This window comes from Dermochelys coriacea, chromosome 7, assembly GCF_009764565.3.
Source record: "Dermochelys coriacea isolate rDerCor1 chromosome 7, rDerCor1.pri.v4, whole genome shotgun sequence".
Classification (NCBI taxonomy): Eukaryota; Metazoa; Chordata; order Testudines; family Dermochelyidae; genus Dermochelys; species Dermochelys coriacea.
The window spans coordinates 89,522,709-89,541,160 of NC_050074.1; the positions used below are offsets into that span (position 1 = coordinate 89,522,709).

The 18,452-nt window shown below is 37.9% G+C and overlaps 1 protein-coding gene across 4 annotated transcripts in view; it reads left to right on the forward strand.

Annotated features, from left to right (window-relative positions):
• PCDH15 (protocadherin related 15) overlaps positions 1-13,180 on the forward strand; it is an 811,839-nt gene extending 798,659 nt beyond the window's left edge. For 2 of the 4 annotated variants that reach the window (XM_043518631.1, XM_043518632.1), the window contains 4 exons: positions 1,541-1,579; positions 3,301-3,374; positions 4,332-4,467; positions 12,238-13,180. In XM_043518631.1, the coding sequence (XP_043374566.1) occupies positions 1,541-1,579; positions 3,301-3,374; positions 4,332-4,467; positions 12,238-12,789 (801 nt within the window). In that variant the 3' untranslated portion in view covers positions 12,790-13,180. Of the gene's footprint in view, positions 1-1,540; positions 1,580-3,300; positions 3,375-4,331; positions 4,468-5,255; positions 6,877-12,235 lie in introns of all 4 variants that reach the window. The other 2 variants (XM_038411063.2, XM_043518633.1) reach the window with 2 other exon arrangements.
• Positions 13,181-18,452: the final 5,272 nt, after the last annotated feature.

Below are 18,452 nucleotides of genomic sequence, written 5' to 3' on the forward strand. Positions count from 1 at the left end.
CCTGGGATTTATTTAAAAAAAATGAAAAGAGAAAAATCAGTAAAAACTGAAAATAAAGGGCAATGGGCAGGGAGGAGGGATGCTCAGTACTCACAGTATCTGGGGCAGCTTTCGGCAGCAGTAAAGAGGATCTCAGCTGTCAGGACCCAGCTCTCTATGGTCTTGCTCCCACATTGCTCTGAGGAGGTGAACGGGGACACGCTGAAGGGCTGGAGTCAGGAGGGAAGTAGAAGGCTACAACCTGTGAGTACTGACCCCTTCTTCCCCCAGGCATGCCCCACTTCTGCCCCTGGCCCTTGTGTGTGGCTCCATCTGCTTCCTCTGGAAAAAATTCCTGGATCCCAAAAACATGAAAATCAGCAAAACCTGAATCCTGGTGTTTTCAAAAATCCAGCAATTTTTTTGGAGGGGGGGGCAGGATATCAGTAAATACTGATAAGGAAGGATCTTAGTTCAAATCATTTGAGCCACATAGTAGTCCAATAGTGTAATTACCATGAATGGGCTGTGAGTAGCTGTGAGGTAGCGCAGGATAATCATATGTAGCTGCCGTTGTCCTCTACGCAGCTTCCAATTGCTCTCCCTCTGATAGTAACATGTTTTTGTTATTCTATACATTATGCAGCAGAACAGAGAATATAGTTTTTAGCAATTATATAGTTCCAACAATTACATAAAACTGTTTGTCTTCCTCAGATGGTGCAGTGAATAGGTCCTAGAGTGGAACTCAGGTGATCTAGGCTCAAACCTGAGGTCAGCCACCAACTTGGTGTGAATTCAGGCACATTTTTTTAATCTATTTTATGCCTAAATTCCCTAATTGAAAAATGGGAATGATACTTCTCTACTTCAGAGGGCTATTGTGATGATTAAACCTATTAATGGTTGTGAGATGCTCAGATACTGTGGCAATAAAGGCCATATAAGTACCCAATTACATAGAAGACAGCAACCACAGAGGAAAATAAAGAGGAAGTGATGATCTTGTGATTAAAACACAAGACTGGAAATCAAGATACCTGAGCTTTCTTATTAGTTCTATCATGGACTTCCTGTGTAACCCTGAGAGAGCCTGTGGAAGCCATGTTGGGAGAGGAGTATCGAGTAGTAATGTATAAACCCCTGTACAAAGGCCAGAGGCCACTGCAGGAATCTCAAGATGCCCACAGATTTGCCTTCCACCTACTCTGAAGCTTTTTAACTTGCACAGTGAATTATCTGGCCTTTGGAAATACATTTAAGATTAGCAAATAATTTAGAAAATAATTATCACATGACTGGGAATTAGATGGTACATTAGACAAAAGAAATAACAGACTGTAAATTGATTTTACTGCAATATGTACTTGGTGATCTATATAAAATGTAACTAAAAAAGTATTCAATGAGTATTGAAGTATTTTGGCCATTCTGAAATTAAAAATACAGATAGAACGATGTTCGGAGGCTCTCCTTCAAATCTTTCAGTTTCAACATAAATTACCTCTCTACTAACTTGCACTGTCTGATTAATCTTTCTATTTCTAATTATCTTTGTCAGCAACAGCAATTGCTGAGACCCTCTCTTCTCAGACCAGAGGTACTATTTTTCCCTGTCTTACTGTCTTACTATTCTGTAACTTTCAAAGCTGCCTTTACCATATTTTCTGATCTAAATTTCTATTTTCCAGGTAGATTTTTCTTCACCATTGAAGAAAACATGTTTATTTTGTGAAGAAAAAAAACCCTGAACTTTTTAACCCATTTATTTAGTTGGATTAAATATAAGATTTTCTGCCTCAGCACATTTTCCCTTGGAGCTATCCTCCCACTTCTTTCAATCATTACTGTTGACTTCAGCAACACCCAAGTGAAAAGTTTACTAGCTTTCTTTTCAGATTAATAAACAGAATAATTTCATTGCTATCATATTTTTATCTAGTTTCTCTGGTGCCAGTCAGTTGGTCATTATTACTCCTACAGATGAGGTGAGCAACAATAATGCCTTCCCAAAAATAATAAGAGTGTAGTGAAGGATCTGGATTATATCCTTGATGCTTTAAATTGAAATCACGTGGACATGATATTGCTTCCAGTGTAATCAGCAGAACAACTCCCATTAACTTCAGTAGGAGCAGGAGCAGGTCCTTTGGGTTAGATCCTTGGTCCTGATAAATGTGCTTTGCACTGTACTAGTAAAGTAAAGCTGCCTTAAAGCCGGCCAGTATGGCCAGCTGAAGCTTCCTCTGGCATATGGGAACCACTGGTGGAGTAAAGCTAATATAGTTGCCATAGGTGCTAGGTGATTGGTGAAGGAGCGGGGATGGCATGCCATGGAATTCCAACAATCCCTGGCAATCATAGCAACTCCCAGGAGCCACTGAAAAAGAAAAAGGAATCTAGAACAGCTCTGAGGAGGGCTGGACTTTACATCGGGCTGGACTTGCCCCCAGGATCCCTGGTGATCAGAGGAGTACAAAGGTAGCAGACAGCCACCTTCCCCCTCCTTACTCCAGTCCAAGTTCTGATGCCTTTGTTTTCAGAAAGACTCTGTTGTCTACCTTGCAAGACAATAATCTTCTCAGTAGCATCCCAAGGACTGTGAAGATTTTTAAAAGGTTCAATGGTATTTTTGTATGATCTAAACAAAATCATTCCTTCTGATCCAGTACTGCCAATAATAATTGTTAGCAAATCATGCAGACTGTATCAACAGGAGACGTGTTCTGAAGTAGAGCCTGACAAATTCTGTAAAGAAAATAGTTTTCATCTTAGGCTAGGAGTGCTTCTTTAACAGTCCTATGGAAAGATATGGGGCATGAAGGCAAGAAATGAAAATTCTTGAGAAAAGTGGCAGTATATTTTTGATGAGTGAGATATGCTGAATAAAGCTATTGTAAAGTATAACTGAAAAACATGTTTTCCCCTGCAGAAGGATGTGCAACTTTTACACATTAGAGCCTTTGCTAACTGTGAATATTCTAATGATGTATCATTAAAATAAAGCATTTATTGCACCTGTTGGCCTCAGATTACTGAGGTGCCGACTGTAGTTTCTGACCGTTTTTCTCATCACCAACAAAGCCTTTTGAATTATGATTTCACCATCATCCCAGCTCGGGCATGAGAAAAAAATAACATGGCCACCTGAGAATGTATTATTGAAATGACAAGTGGTAGTGATAAAAGGCACTCACTGTAGTTCTTGTCTTTTTTTTTCTTGCTTGTACACAATTTGTAATACTCTTCTCTGCATTCCTTATCACCTTCACTATGTGTTTAAGTATTTCCATTCAATCAGTTTTCTCTTTTGGTTTACAGGAGTTGTCTGTGGAATCCGGAATTGATCCAGGCCAAGAATACTATGGGCAAGATTACTACAGTTATGAACATGGGTATGTTTTCATTTTTCCTATGTAACTTTGCAAATACAGCTTTTCAGGCTTAGCATTTTTATTATTTCAGCATTCAGTTTGGAAAATTTCATTTTCTTCAGGATTCTAGAAAAAACTGAGGATTACATTTATCCTCTACCTGCAAGAATTTACACACCATTGCGACATACAGCCTAACCACTTTTCTGCTCACTATAATAGGTCCTCCCTGAACCCACCATTGGGAAGATTGAAAAAACCCATGCTACCTAGGCCAATCTGGTGGTGAGGGAAAAATTCCTTCGCAGGCCCACTAAAAAGGAGTGACTAGCACAATGCCCCCTGCAGGTCCTAACCCAACCGGATATTAGCACCTTGACGGGAGGGAGGGTGGATGCTGCTGCATGGAGAAAGAACTTCCAAAACCTTTCGCCCTCACATTCCCAGGAGATGAGTCAGCACTGCAAAGCTGACCATCACCCACCGTTTTTGCAGCAGTTTGCGACCTCCTTCTACCCCGCCCCCCCACCATAAAGCACTAGTTCCTTCCTCCAGCAAGCTTGGACAACGTCCCTTCCCCCCCGCCCCATCCCCTCTGCTTCAGGTGTGGTGCGGTCACTCTCCCAGTGAAAACAGGAAACAGAAGTGGGTTTCTGGAAGGAGGTGCCCAAACCTGGGAACCTTCTGATTAATCCAGAATACCTAATAGCTTTGGCCTGATCCAAAATCTATTGAAATCTATGAGAGTCTTTCCGTTGATTTCAGTGGGTTTTAAATTATAGTAATTTTATAATTATATTAATATCAACAATTTCTCATATGTAGAAAAAACAGGAGAACAGGGAAACTCTTTCGCTTTAGGGTGAGTGTATGTGTGTATGTGTGTGAGAGAGAGAGAGAGAGAGAGAATACAGATAAACATAAACACACACATACATAAACACACAGAATATCTGAAGTCAAAGGTCTCTTTTCCAGGTATGAATTGCCTCAATATGGGAGTCGTCGCCGATTGTTATCTCCAACTGGAATGTATGATGAGTATGGTGAAGTGGTTGTGGAAAACGACGGCAGCTATTATTACAGTCCACATGGATCAACAACTGAAGGAGAAGTAAGAGTAATATACTCTGTTGATTTCATTTTGTAATAAGGAAGTGTTTTTTAACCTTTCCAGGTTTTCTTTGCATAATGAATTAGTGCATTATTTTCTGCCCACACTAGCTAAGCAACTTTGGGCTCTTCAGTCATTGGATTAGGGATCCAATAAAACCTGGTTGAGATTTTCAATTCTGATGATTGGTGATATATCAAGAAGAAAGTTGCTTTTCCAAATAGAAAGAAGATTTTAAGATCATGGTTTTCATGTCATCATCTCCTTTCCTTTTTTAAGAATGACAAAGCTGCTTCTAATCTAAATAAAGCTATTTTCCATTAAATCACGGATTTCTTGTGCAGTAAGAAAAATACATAACCTCATATATGATTATATTCCTAAACAATGGTTTATTGTATTACTTATATCTGTACTAGTTATACTGAATATAACAGGCTATAACTGATTATCTGCAGATGAACACGACAGTTACTACAATAATTTAATGTTCAGAAATAGCAGGCCATAGATAGAAAAGAAGCTGTAATTTTGAGTCTTTTGTACCATAACTGAGTAAAATCACTGTGAACTAATTGCCCATTCTAGAAGTTACACTTTTTCTTTCAGTCCCAGAAAATTTGGCAAAAAAAATATATGATAACAGGTAAGCTAGTTTTGATTCCAGGAAAAATGTTGCATTGTAATATTAATTCTTCATTCTCTTCCCGCTGAACTATTTTTGGATAGCAAGTTTTCATAATACCTATCTTTCAAATTGTAATTAAGTTCCATTTTCATAATTGCAGGGGATGAGTCGAGGTAAAGGTCCTACAGGCAGAGGTATAAGCCAGAGAGCAGAGCATCAAATAGAAGGTAGTGCTTTAGGTGGTGGGATGTGTCTAAGAGATGGTTCTGGAAGAGAACATAGGACCAGCCAGGGGAAAAGGAAACTAAAAGCAGTGATGCAGTTGAGTCGAATAGCCGCAAAAGCCCACAAACGAGAAGGAACAACTGAGTCTGCTCATTCTCCATGGAAGAAAGCAAAGATATTTCCAATGATTCTGCAGAAAGTAAAAGGCAGTAGCAAAGATTCCAATTATTCCAAGCTGATGTCAGCTCGTCCAGTGGACAGTGAAGACAGCATGATTATCAAAGGAAGTTATTTCCAGAAATCAGCAGATGACAGACCTTCAACAACCAGAAAATTAAGTCATGTGCTAAAACGCGTTAGTGTTTCCAAAAAATTTCAAAAGCATAGCAAATCTCAGAGCTCTGTTAGCAAAAGTTCAGTATCTGCAAGTGAAAAAGGAGGGGAAGACTCTGAAAGTCAGAGGGTGAGTGAATCTGAACAAGATGAAACAAAATCAGGAATTTCAATTAATATCACAGCAGAAACTGAGCCAGAGGATAGTAATATTTCTGATGACTATGATAAGAAGAAAAAAAGAAAATCTGCTGCTTCAGATGAAGATGAATCATCAGCAAGGAGTAGTATCTCTGCCTCTCAGGCAGATGATAAAGACTATTTGAAAGTGACACTGGACCAAGATGAAACCAATGAAAGTACTGTGGACTCTGATGAAGAGAAGGAGGAAGGTTTACAGGATTCAGAAGATGATCATTTTGTATCCAAATCAGATAATGAACAGGAGGAATCAGATGACATATCTGAGCACTCTGAAGAGGAAGAAGATGAAGAAGAGTCAAAAAGTGTTCTTTCTCAAGTCTCTCATTCTCAGAATAAACTCTCTGACAGTGATGAAGATGACTTCCAGTCAAAGGAATCTCCAAATCAGAGTTCCTATAGCAGATCTGAGTGTAGTGATTCCAATAGCAGAAGAGTTAGTGAAAGAACTAGTATGTCAAGTAAGGGAAGTAAGTCTAGTGGAGGAACAAGGGATTCCAGCCACAGGTCAGAAGTGATGAATTCTGACAGTGAAGTTAGCTCTAAGGGATCAGTCAGTGAAAGAAACAAAAGTTCTGGAAAGAGTTCTGGATCCAGCTACAAGAACAAAATGTCCACAGTTGGCAGTGAAATAGAAGACACAATAGAGGAGATATCAGAGGAAGATGAAAAATCAAATTTGGAGCAAGATGATACAAGCCCTGATGAGGCAGGTGACAATATAAGTGATAGGACTATGTCTGAAACATCTTCCATCAGTCAAAAAACTACTTCCAGTAAACAGAGCAAGATAAGAAAATCAGATATTAGTGCTGGAGGTAGCATGGCTGAAAGCACAAAAGAGATTGATACAGATGCTAAGGATATGGAAGAAACTCTCAGTAGGTGTGAATCAAAAAGCCTTGAAAGTGAAAATAGTGTCACTTCCAAAGGCAGCAGAGGGAGAAAGAGCTCAGTGAGTGCCACTTTTTCTAGTAAAACGGATGCTTCCCAAGAATCAGATTTTCAAAGTTCTGATTCCAATATGAAAAGACAGAATCTAAGAAAAAAGATTTCCTCAAAACACAGCGAACATCAGTCAGATAAGACTCCTAATACTGCTGCATCAGAGTCAGAGACTACTGCTGATTCCACATCCTTTTAAAAAGAGAGAACAGTAGGTGTACATTTTTCAGTAAGGAATGGTCTTGTTTGCTGTGCTCTCTGCATGGTCTTTCATGAACACTACCGATCTGATTAAAACATTAGAAACAAAATGACAAAATATCATCCTCTCTACATACTTCAATTACACTGATGTCCATCTTGTTAAGATTAGTAATACAGAAAGCTATGCAGATATCATTTCTCAAGTGAAAATACTCAGATGTAATTCTATGTGTATACATTGATAGAATTTTAATCCAAAAAGTACTAACAGGAAGGGATGTACTTTTTCCCTCTGTGTAAATTTTAACCCTATAATAAAAAGGAATTTTATTAGTAGTCCTTTAATATACCCTTTTTGCACTGAGCAAGTCATGGTGCAAAATATTATTGCATATTACATTTGCAGTAATGGCTATCTTGTCACAAACGTCTGCATATAGTAGGCAATTCATATTGTAATATAATTTATATTTTATTTATGGCATTCAGGCAGCTGCCACAATGAGGAGTAGGAATTATCATAGTGATAATCAACATTTGACACTCATATAGCACTTCACTACATATTCATTCTATACAAATGTTTACTAATCTTCATAATAATCCCTTGAATATAGATATTATCATCTCTATTTTACAGATGGGGAAACTGAGTCAGAGGAAAAGAGGCTTACTCTCTGCAGTCTTGGGCATCAGTGGCAGAGTCAAGACTAGAATTTCTAACCTCTGTGCTCATTCCTGTAGATTCTAGATCATCCTGTGTCTTAACATGGCAAAACTTTGGGATTTAGAGGGTATCAAATAATTCAGGCAGCACATTTGAAAATGAGTACTTGGAATCAGATAAACAAGATGTAGAAATTCACAAAAAAAAGTTGTATTATTTTCCCCAAAAGTCACCTATAAAATGGACATTTTTAATGTGCACATATATGACAGTTGCACTCACAGGTTTCAGTTACTAACTGCATTGTAGTACTAACTGCATCTTTAATCATTGTAACAATATGGGTGATGTGAAATACTACTTGAGCAATTTCTACAGAGACCAATTTTTTTTTTTTTTTTGGCTAATGGCTGTATTTTGTCAACGTCTACATTTTGTATTGCAGGTAGTGCAAGAAAAGTCCAGTTTACCTCATGTCTGTACTTTTTGACTTGCTTTCTAAAATTCAATGACCTGGAGTATCTGATGCTGTTCAGAAGAGAAATTATAGTTTTAGAGCTTTACAATTTCAGTTCCATTCAGATTTGGCATGATTGTGAAGAAAGGACTCTAGTTTAAAAGTTCAAGTTGCATTTGTTTTCATACACAAAATTACTGCTGCATGATGCTGTGCCCACAGCGCTCTAATTCATGCAGCCGACACGTTGAATGTTAAAAATGTATATACACACCCAATCTTTTATCTTATTGTACTAAAGGCTGCACAGCTCTTTCTCAAACAGTGGATTATGTAGGAGGTTAATTTCAATATAAAAAAAGCTCACAATCAGTTCCCACCTAAATTAATGTTAGTTTGTAGAACCAAATATGAATCACCTCTCTTGATCCAGTATCTGGATTGTTAGCTACAAAGCTAGTAGGCTGACAAATCTAACTGCAGCTGGAAGTCTCACAAAGGCTACAGTTCTGTTACTATAGTACAGTGGTTCTCAACAGGGGTCCAGGGCCCCCTGAGGGGCCATGAGCAGGTTTCAGGAGGCCACCAACCAGGGCCAGCATTAGACTTGCTGGGGCCCAGGGCAGAAAGCCGAAGCCACACTGCATGAGGCTGAAGCCCTGGGGCCCCGAGCCCCACCATCAAGGGCTGAAGCCAAAGCCTAAACAACTTAGCTTTGTGGGTCCCTGTAGTCTAACCACTAACATGTGCTCTGGCTTTTATATGTAGAAAAACAGTTGTTGTGGCACAAGTGGGCCATGGAGTTTTTATAGCATGTTGTGGGGTGGGGGGCTCAGAAAACCCATGCTATAGTAGAAAGAGGAAAAGGTTTGATTCTCTGGTATACTTAAACTTGCGATTAGTTAAACAATTCTCTTTTGTCAAACTTTTTCTTGGCATCTGTGGTAATGGCTATTTCATTCACATGAATGGGAAATTAAGTCAGACTTGTATTTACTAGCTGTGTGAGACAAACATATTTCTTGCCTGTAGCGGTTACATTTGGCAATATGGAGATTGCCATTGACTGAATTTTGAGCGGGCAACAGCCCATTTCCTTCAAATAGAGGATATATATGGGCATACTTGTGCTAAAGAGCTACTGTTCTGCAACATTTTTTTATTTATAGGGTGAAATCCTGACTCCACTGAAGTCAATGGGAATTTATCCTTGATTTCAATGGAGTCAGTATTGTACCCCTATTTTTTCCATTCTTCTGTGATATCCCATGTCCGACACGTGCAGGCCTCTGTGAGTGGTGGAAAAAACGTGAGGAAAACTAGGATCTGCATTATTAAACATCTCCTTAAGAATATGTGACTCCCACAAACCATTGACTCAAGTCTTAATGACTCCCCTGCAGTTGTTGGAAGCTCATTGTCTTTACATATGTCCTTTTTTTGCAATTTTTTTTTGTGAAGATGAATTTGAAAATGTTTTCTTTGTACCATCACTCAAGTGTGCCATGGCACTGTGGAACCAGTAGCAAAAGATATGGAGACTAGTATCCTTGTAGTCAACAAAATATGCCCCAGAGCATAAGCAGACTGTGCTATGACAATTATCTCATATCTATGAAACAAATTTCTGTACACTATGTTCTAATAGAAGCTGTATCTCTATTGTTCACTACTGTGTAAGCTGCACAGTTACCATTAAAATTGACACTGTTGCCATTGACTGTAAAAGGAGGAAGCTTATGTCCCTATTTTTGTAATGTGCAATGCATATAGAATCAGTTATCCCTTTCCTCTTACTCTGTTCTTGGTCCCCAAGTTGTAGCTGCATGTATATTATAGATCTTTTCCTGAAACTAGTCAATTTTTCCATTGAACAAAAGATACATACCAGTATGTATATGTAAGGAGCCCTGTAAGTAATTTGTGCAGTTTAGTTTTTCAAAAGCATGTTAAGTACCATCTATTTGTACACTGCATGATTTGCTATTTTTTAAAAACCTCCTTTCCTCTGGAGTGTGTGTGTTTGTATTGTAGAAATCAGCTCAAAGTATACTGTATCCGAATACTAGAACTCTGTGAATAAACATGGAGCTGACTTCTACTGGTTCAAGAGCGATAATAGCTGGGTTTATTTTATATTAAGGAAACAGCTTTCTAATGAGATTCATGGTATAAATTAAAATAATGTGAACAGGTTTTATGTAAACCACAATCAAAACAAAATTACAACTCTGAAATTCAGCTTGTGTGATCACTATGGAAAATATTGCATGTAGTGTAAAATCTGCAGGCCTGATGCACCACTATGTACTTCATTTTTACAGCAATGTAATTCTGTTGATCTTAGTGGAGTTACTCCAGTTTTATACCAGTGAAATGGACTGGTGCATCAGGTCCTATATAAAGGAATAAGGTGGCATTATTTTCTAATCAGTATGATCAACACTTTACCTTTGCCTGAGAAATTAAGACAGTTTTGTTCCTGAAATGCCACTGTCATTGTTACTTTATTGTAAAATAGAAATGACAAATGCTATCTCTGAGCTGACATTACAGTGTAGTATTCAGTATATTTACATACTCAAAGAAAACTTCCAAAGATTTTCAGATTACCACTTAGCACTAGCAGTTACCAAGAACTGCAGAGTTTTTTACCATTTCTGCAGAGTTTTACATGAATAAATTCCAATTTCTATTATAAAGTGGTAGTGATCATGTTGTGGTTTATATTCCTATGTATTGTTACTTTGTGAAAATATAATTTTGGTTTACCTATAACATGATTTACATAACACATTTGTCAAGCATGTTTCTGGAAGGGAAAATCTCCATTGTCCAGCCATATCAGAAGAAGGACAGGAGACACTGGATGTGGTTTAATTAGGCCGCATCTTTATTATTAACTGTCTGAGAGTGCCCGGCAGACAAAAGTGTGCAATGCAGGTAAATCCATTGCAATATTTATCTGGAGGGGCTTCTGTCAACCCTCCCACTTTTTCCATTCTGGTCCCCAGCCAACCCGCAGCTGGGACCTCAATATCTACCCCCCCCCCAAATGGCGATTAAGGTGGGATATAAAGGGGGCTCCCTGCTGTGCCAGTCATGGGCACCCTGAATCCGTCCTCATTTCCATTCCTTTAACAAACACTTCCTTTAAATCCTTTACCAATCCATTTATCTGACCACTGTATCCCTTTTATTCCTTTCCTAAGGGGTGTCCGCCCCACACTTACATAATAAGTTGCAATATCATAGCCTACCTTCAGTTTCATGCTCACCCCAACTATATGCCTCCAAACCCATTGTGAGTATAGTAAAAAAAAAATCCACTCTGCCTTGGCCAATCTTGCAGTGGGGGAATAATTGCTTCCCAGCCCTCCGGAGAAAGGAGCAGCTAGCACACTGCCCACAGTGGATCCTGACCAAACCTGGTATTTTGCCAATTCCAAGAGTGGGTGCTGCTCTCTTGGTCTGGGCTTTTCCTGCCCAGCTTATCCCTATATATTCTCTCCTCCCTTCCAGTCAGGTCATCTTGAGGGATAAATCTGTGTCCCCAGACTGACCCACTATGGTTCTCTACTTCTTAAAGAGGTATACGCCTTTTCCTAGCAAGCCAGATAACACCTTCCCCCTTTCACTGCCCCCCCACACACCCGCTCCTGCTTAAGATGTGGTGCAGTCAAGCCACGAAGTCTCCAAAGCATCACTTGATTTTCATGGGCACACAGACTGTCTGATGACAGCTGGATGTGAAAACATCCAGCAAAAACATCATAATGGTTTTCTAATCCTGGAAAACTCTCTCAGAAATATATCAGACTTTTCTACCTTTATCTGGTATCTAGCTGAAATTTTGTTGAACAGCAGGTATGCAGATTTCTCAGTACTTTTACATCTATTGAGCAGGGGAAATTGTTTAATGTTGCAGCATTTAGCAATAATAGGCACAGTTAATGGAAATGTTCAATGTACAAACGAAAATGAAAAGTTATAAAATAACTTAATAAAATATGTTAGGTATTTGTCTGAAACACTAGCTAGAATATAAAACCTGAAAAAATGTAATAAATGATGCTGAGATTTCATAAACTCTCTTTTGTTGTCACACAGTGGGCCAGAAAGAAAAGGATCAAGTTAGTAGTTGATCCAGAATATGAGACCAGCTCAACTGGAGAAGACAGTGCTCCAGAATGCCAGAGGAATCGTCTTAACAACCCCAATATTCAAAGCAATGTAAATGGCAACATCTATATTGCGCATAATGGGTCAGTTGTGAGAACCCGTCGCATTTGTCTCTCCAATAATTTAAAAGTCACATCCCCTGTTAGATTGGGGAAACACTTTAAGAAATTGGATAAACTAGCAGTGACACATGAGGAGAATGTCCCATTGAACACATTGTCAAAAGGGGCATCTTCTAGTGACAAACTGAACACAAGACCATCTAGTGTCTCATTTGCCTCCACTGGTAGAGGGACTGACAACATTGCAACAAAGTCTGGAGGCAACAAAATGAAAAGCACAGAAGAGCAAGAGTCTGTTGTTGATAATGAGGATGTCAGAGAGCCCTTGGAATCACACAGCGATCACACACACTCAGATGAAGAGGAGCTCTGGATGGGCCCTTGGAATAACCTTCACATACCAATGACAAAACTGTGACTTTTTTAATTTTAATTTTAATTTTTACTTCAGTTTATAATAAACTACGCTTTTTAATGTCACTGAGGAAAATGTATGGAATTTGTATCATGCACATAAATTGTATACTTTGAACGACATGCTTTAAAGTTAAGAGAGACTTTGCACTCACATTTGTATCAATTAATTGTTCTGCCAGCAACACTTTTGACAGGCTCTCAGTTCACTAAACAATACTCAGTTAAAATTATCTTTTTTGTTGGATCTTGATTTATTGTTTAATAAACAGTGAATTACCAAATGCACAGAAAATATTGTCGACTTTTCAAAAAGTTCTATACTTACCTAGCTTATTTCACTGTATAGTATGTGTGGTTAGACTGTTTTAGATTTGAAAATTGCATTTTTATGATTGAGGGTTTGATCCGCATCTCACATTATAATAAATCAGAAATAAAACCATTGAAGTCAATGGACCAGATCCTCACTCAATGTACATTTCCACAGCAATATTGAAGTCCATGGAGCTCTGCCAAGTTACACTACTTAAGGATCTAGCCCAATAGAATTATGAAGCCATAAAGCAGATGTGAGACTAAAATCAGGTCTACTGTATCTCTAAATATATTGGTTATATAACAGATCAACATTATTATATGAAAGGTTAATAGATTCCAATGCCAGAAGGGACATGAGATCATTTGGTCTGCCCTCCTATATAACACAGGCCTAGAACGTTCCCAAAATAATTCCTAGAGAATATCTTTTAGAAAAAACATCCAATCTTGATTTTAAAATTGTCAGTGATAGAGAATCCAGCATGACTCTTGGTAAATTGTTCCAGTTGTGAGTTACTCTGATTGTTACTAATTTATGCCTTATTTCCAGTCTGAATTTGTCTAGCTTCAGCTTCCAAGCATTGGATTGTTATATATTTCTCTACTAGGTTGAAGAACCCACTATTAAATATTTATTTCCCATGTACATATATACTGACTATAATCAAGTTACCCTTTAACCTTCTCTTTGTTAAATTAAATAGATTGAGATTTTTGCATCTATCGCTATAAGGCATGTTTTCTAAGCCTTTAATCTTTCTCATGGCTCTTCTCTAAACCCTCTCCAATTTATAAACATCCTGCTTGAATTGTAAACACCAGAACTGGACATAGTATTCCAGCAGCAGTTGCACCTATGCCAAATATGGAGGTGAAATAACCTCTCTCCTCCTACTTGAGATTTCCCTATTTATGCATCTCAGAATGGTGTGGAGAAAGTGATAAGGAAGCATTATTTACTCCTTCACATTTCACAAGAAACAGGGGTTACCCAATGAAATTAATAGGCATCAGGTTTATAACAAACAGAAGGAAGTACTTCATACAACATATAGTCAACCTGTGGAACTCATTGCCAGGGGATGTTGTGAAGGGCAAAACCATAACTGGGTTTAAAAAAAAATTAGATTGGCATATGGAGGATAGGTCCATCAATGGCTATTAGCCAAGATGGTCAGGGATGCAATCTCATGCTCTGGTGTCCCTAAGCCTCTGACTGCAGGATGCTGGGACTGCACAACAGGGGATGGATCACTCAGAAATTGCCCTGTTTTATTCACTCCTTCTGATGCATCTAGCATTGGCAACTATCAGAAGACAGGATAATGGGCTAGCTGGCCCATTGGTCTGACCCACTATCGCCATTATTACATTCTTATGTCAGCATTAGCTCTTTTGGCCACAGTGTCACACTAGGAGTTCATGTTCTGCTTATTATCGACCATGACCCCCAAACTATTTTCAGAGTCACTGCTTCCCAGGATAGAGTCACCCATCCTGTAAGTGTGGCCTATGTTCTTTGTTCTTAGATATATTCATTTACATTTAGCTATATTAAAATAAAATTGCTTGCATGCACCAAGTTTATCAGATTTCTCTGAATCACTCTTCATTCTTTTCCACTCCCTCAATTTCTGTGTAATCTGCAGATGTAATCAATGAGGATTCTCTTTTTTCCCCATGTCATTGATAAAAATGTTAAATAGTATAGGGCCAGGAACCAATCCCTGTGAAACCTCACTGGAAACATACCTGCTCAATTATGCTTGCCCATTTACAATTACATTGAGACCTATCAGTCTGTTTTTAATCCATTTAATGTGTGCCATGTTAATTTTATCTTGTTCTAGTTTTTTAATCAAAATGTTGTGTGATAAGTCAATGCCTTACAGAAGTGTAGGTATATTAGAAGAGTGGAATAGAAGATTAAATATAATAAAAATTGCAGAGGAGGGATGCTCTTGTTTCAATTTAGTTCATTTATTGCCCTTAGTTCATTCATTTTCTTTTATAACTTAGTTCATTTCAATCTTCTCTAGTCATTCTTTCATCTTTTCTTGTTAAATTTTGTTTTCTGCTTGATACAGTTTATCTTCAGTTTTTATGCTACATCAATAATTGTTATCCTAGGGCTATATTCACCTACATGAAAATAGGGATGACCCAGAAGCCCGAATGAGAGAAATAGGCATACAAGGTAATTAAGTAGGGGTGGAGATTCAACTAGAGCTTGCCATTGGGTTAAATAATACAGTAAGGATTCCCCACCTCACTACAGCACATAAAGCTGTGGTAAAGACAAATGAATCATACTAAAGCAAATGAATAGTGAAACTTTTTGAACCTAATGTGCATGAAAGAATCTGTCAAGGGCAAAGGGTTTGGGAACACAGGAAATTTGTATTGGGTCAAACAGTTATAGTAAATGTATTGCTTCTGAAATTTATTATATGAAATATTGGCACCCACTTTTTTTTTCATAATTCAAAAGTACCCTATCATTTTATTACAATATCTGTACAACTTAAACATGCAGCAGAAAGGTGTCACCCTCTGTAGTCATTAACTAATGCTGGAAGGGGGGGGGCATTATCACTATTAAGAAAAATATTTTTCCCAATGTTATATTAGAAACAGAAAAAAATTTCACTATGACCCATGTCTTTTCATGCCAAACATTTATTTTTGTAGAGACTAGGATCAAACTGCATTTAGTTAAGAGAGTAATATGGAAACTACTGAACAGTATGCTGAATCAACATCAGCTTCAATGCTAAAACATGTCGTGCTGTAAGATAAAATGCAGCAGCACAAAATGTTATTCCATATTGATGTCGTAAAGATTCATTACAAAGTTGTGTATATTTATCAACTCATATTTTAGCTGTGCTAGTAAATGCAGAGCTGCTGCTGTTTTGTGTTCCTCTCGCACAGATGCACATTATTTTCCAGGAGGTTTCTCTTACTATCTGCCTTTACAAACTCTTAGAATGTAAGGAAAGTCTATATGTTCTGAAACTTCTGTTGTACTTGAACAAGATGGCATCATTTTCAACCTGAGATTTCAGATGTCCCTATTTAAAACAAAATATTCTGAAAGACAAAAGTTGTCCTTGGAAATGTAAAATGCAGCATAAACTGTCAAACAGAAAAAAAAGCTGCAGTGGATTTTTTTTCTTAGCCTTTTTATTTTAGCAGGTATGCACTTAGCAGCTAATTGAACATAATTTTTGCAGTTTAGCTATAGCCTAATGCATACAGGCAAGACTCATGGAAGAAAAGGATTTATTCTTTGAAACAACTACTAAAAAATTATGTTTTAATCCTGTTCAAAATATTATTTCATTACACCATTTCGCTTTTGAGGCCTGTCCAACAGTTCACTTCATACTGACTCTCTCTGCTGTGTTTCCCCATGTATGTTCTGGTTCCCTTCTCTCCATCACTCAGACACTAGTATATCACACAGCTAGAAGTTTATCCCAGACCTACTACTACATCACCTAATGGCCTAACTCTGCAAGGGGCAAGGTCAGGCCCTAAAGGCAGCAATGCTATTGCATGCTTCCTAAAGTAGAAGCCTGCCAATACCTGCTTCTCAGCTCAGCACAATGAGTTCATTAACAATGCATTAGGTATATAGTTCAATTGTTTATCAATGCGCAGCATTAATATAAAACCTACTTGCCTTGGGCAAAATTTTTAATGATATTAAAAATGACTGCTGGTTCAAAGTTTGGTTTGGAGTTTGAGAGGGTTTTTGAAAACTGACTATTTTCCAGTTATGTGCTCTCTTTGGAAGTAGCAAATCTTATTATGAAATAGAACTTGAAACATATAGAGGATATCAGAACCACTAGCAATAAGTGGTACAGGTTTATAAATGAACAAACCACAGCAAAAAAACCTCAGTGTTTTACTTTTTGTAATAGAATTCCCATATTTGTTCCTTATCCTGTGAGGAGGAGTTCCGAATGTGGCCCTAGAGGATGTAGGAAATAGAAAAGATATAAAATATCTGTATTTTAGTAAATCATTTAATAGTGTTTAACCAATGCCACTGACAAAATTCATTAAAAATGGGTTTGGTATGAGCACTGTCAAGTAGACTGTGAACTGAGTGAGGGATGGCTAACAAGGGTAATAATCCAGCAACGTATTTGGTTGGTGGGGTATCAAAGGTAAATCTTTGATAAGGTTTGGTCTTATTTAATAATATCAATGACACAGAGGATGCTGTAAGCAATGTGGTAATTAAATTGATGGCCCCTCCCAAAGTAGGAAGAATTACAAATACATGTGAGGACAGGGACATATTGGGCCTGAACCAAAGTTCAATGAAATCAATGTAAAGACTCTCTCTTGACTTCAGTGGATTTTAGAGTAGCCCCCATTACGAAAATACCTAGAAAAAATTAGAAATGTGAACAAGAAATGCGATTAGATTTTCCAGTAGATCTGGGGGAAACAATCCAAAATATAGATATACAATAGAAGGAAATAACCTGGAAAACAATAGTGCCAAAGAGATCAGCTGTATTATTGGTAAACAGCGATTCTTCCATACTACTTTGACTCTTAGAACAGCTGCCCCAAAAAAGTTCCCCAGTCCACATTGCTCACCACTTTCAAATTCCTTCTTATAACATCTTGTCCAGAAGACCTGGCAGGAAGGAAATAATCATGAAAAAGTAAGTGAATCACCAAAGATGTGTCTCTGCCTTTGTCAGTAAACACATTATACTATTATTTGCACCCTCACTTTCCTTCCTTCTTCTCCATGACCCTCATTTGTCACATCATGATTAATTTAGCATGTATGCTCTTTGAGGCAGGAGCTGCATCTCTAGTGCTTTTGTAAGGCACTAATCACAGTATTCAGAAAATAACGATGATGATGGTGAACAAAAAAACTGACAAATGAGAATGCAATAGCAGAAAATAAAAAAGGCCAATGTGATTTGATATGCATACAGAGAAGCATCATAGGAAAATGAAGATAATTGCCCTTTTCTATCTGATCCTGGTGAGCCCATGTAGTAGTTCTTTATAGGCATTTTACTACTAGAAAAATATTGACAAATGGGATAATTTCAGAAAAGAGCAACAAAAAATAACTAGGGACCTGGTAGGACATTTTAAAACAGATTAAGATCATAATCCCTGCAGTTCTTTGAATCAATGGAAGATTAGCCCGGAAAAGGACCACACAAGATTTGTTGGTGTTATAGCATACAGGGTACTGAGCATGCTCCACCATCATTGATTTTAATCATGGAATCAAGTCCCATAAAAGCTAAATATGTACAGCTAGATAGCTTTTGTGATCACTACGAGGCAAAAGAG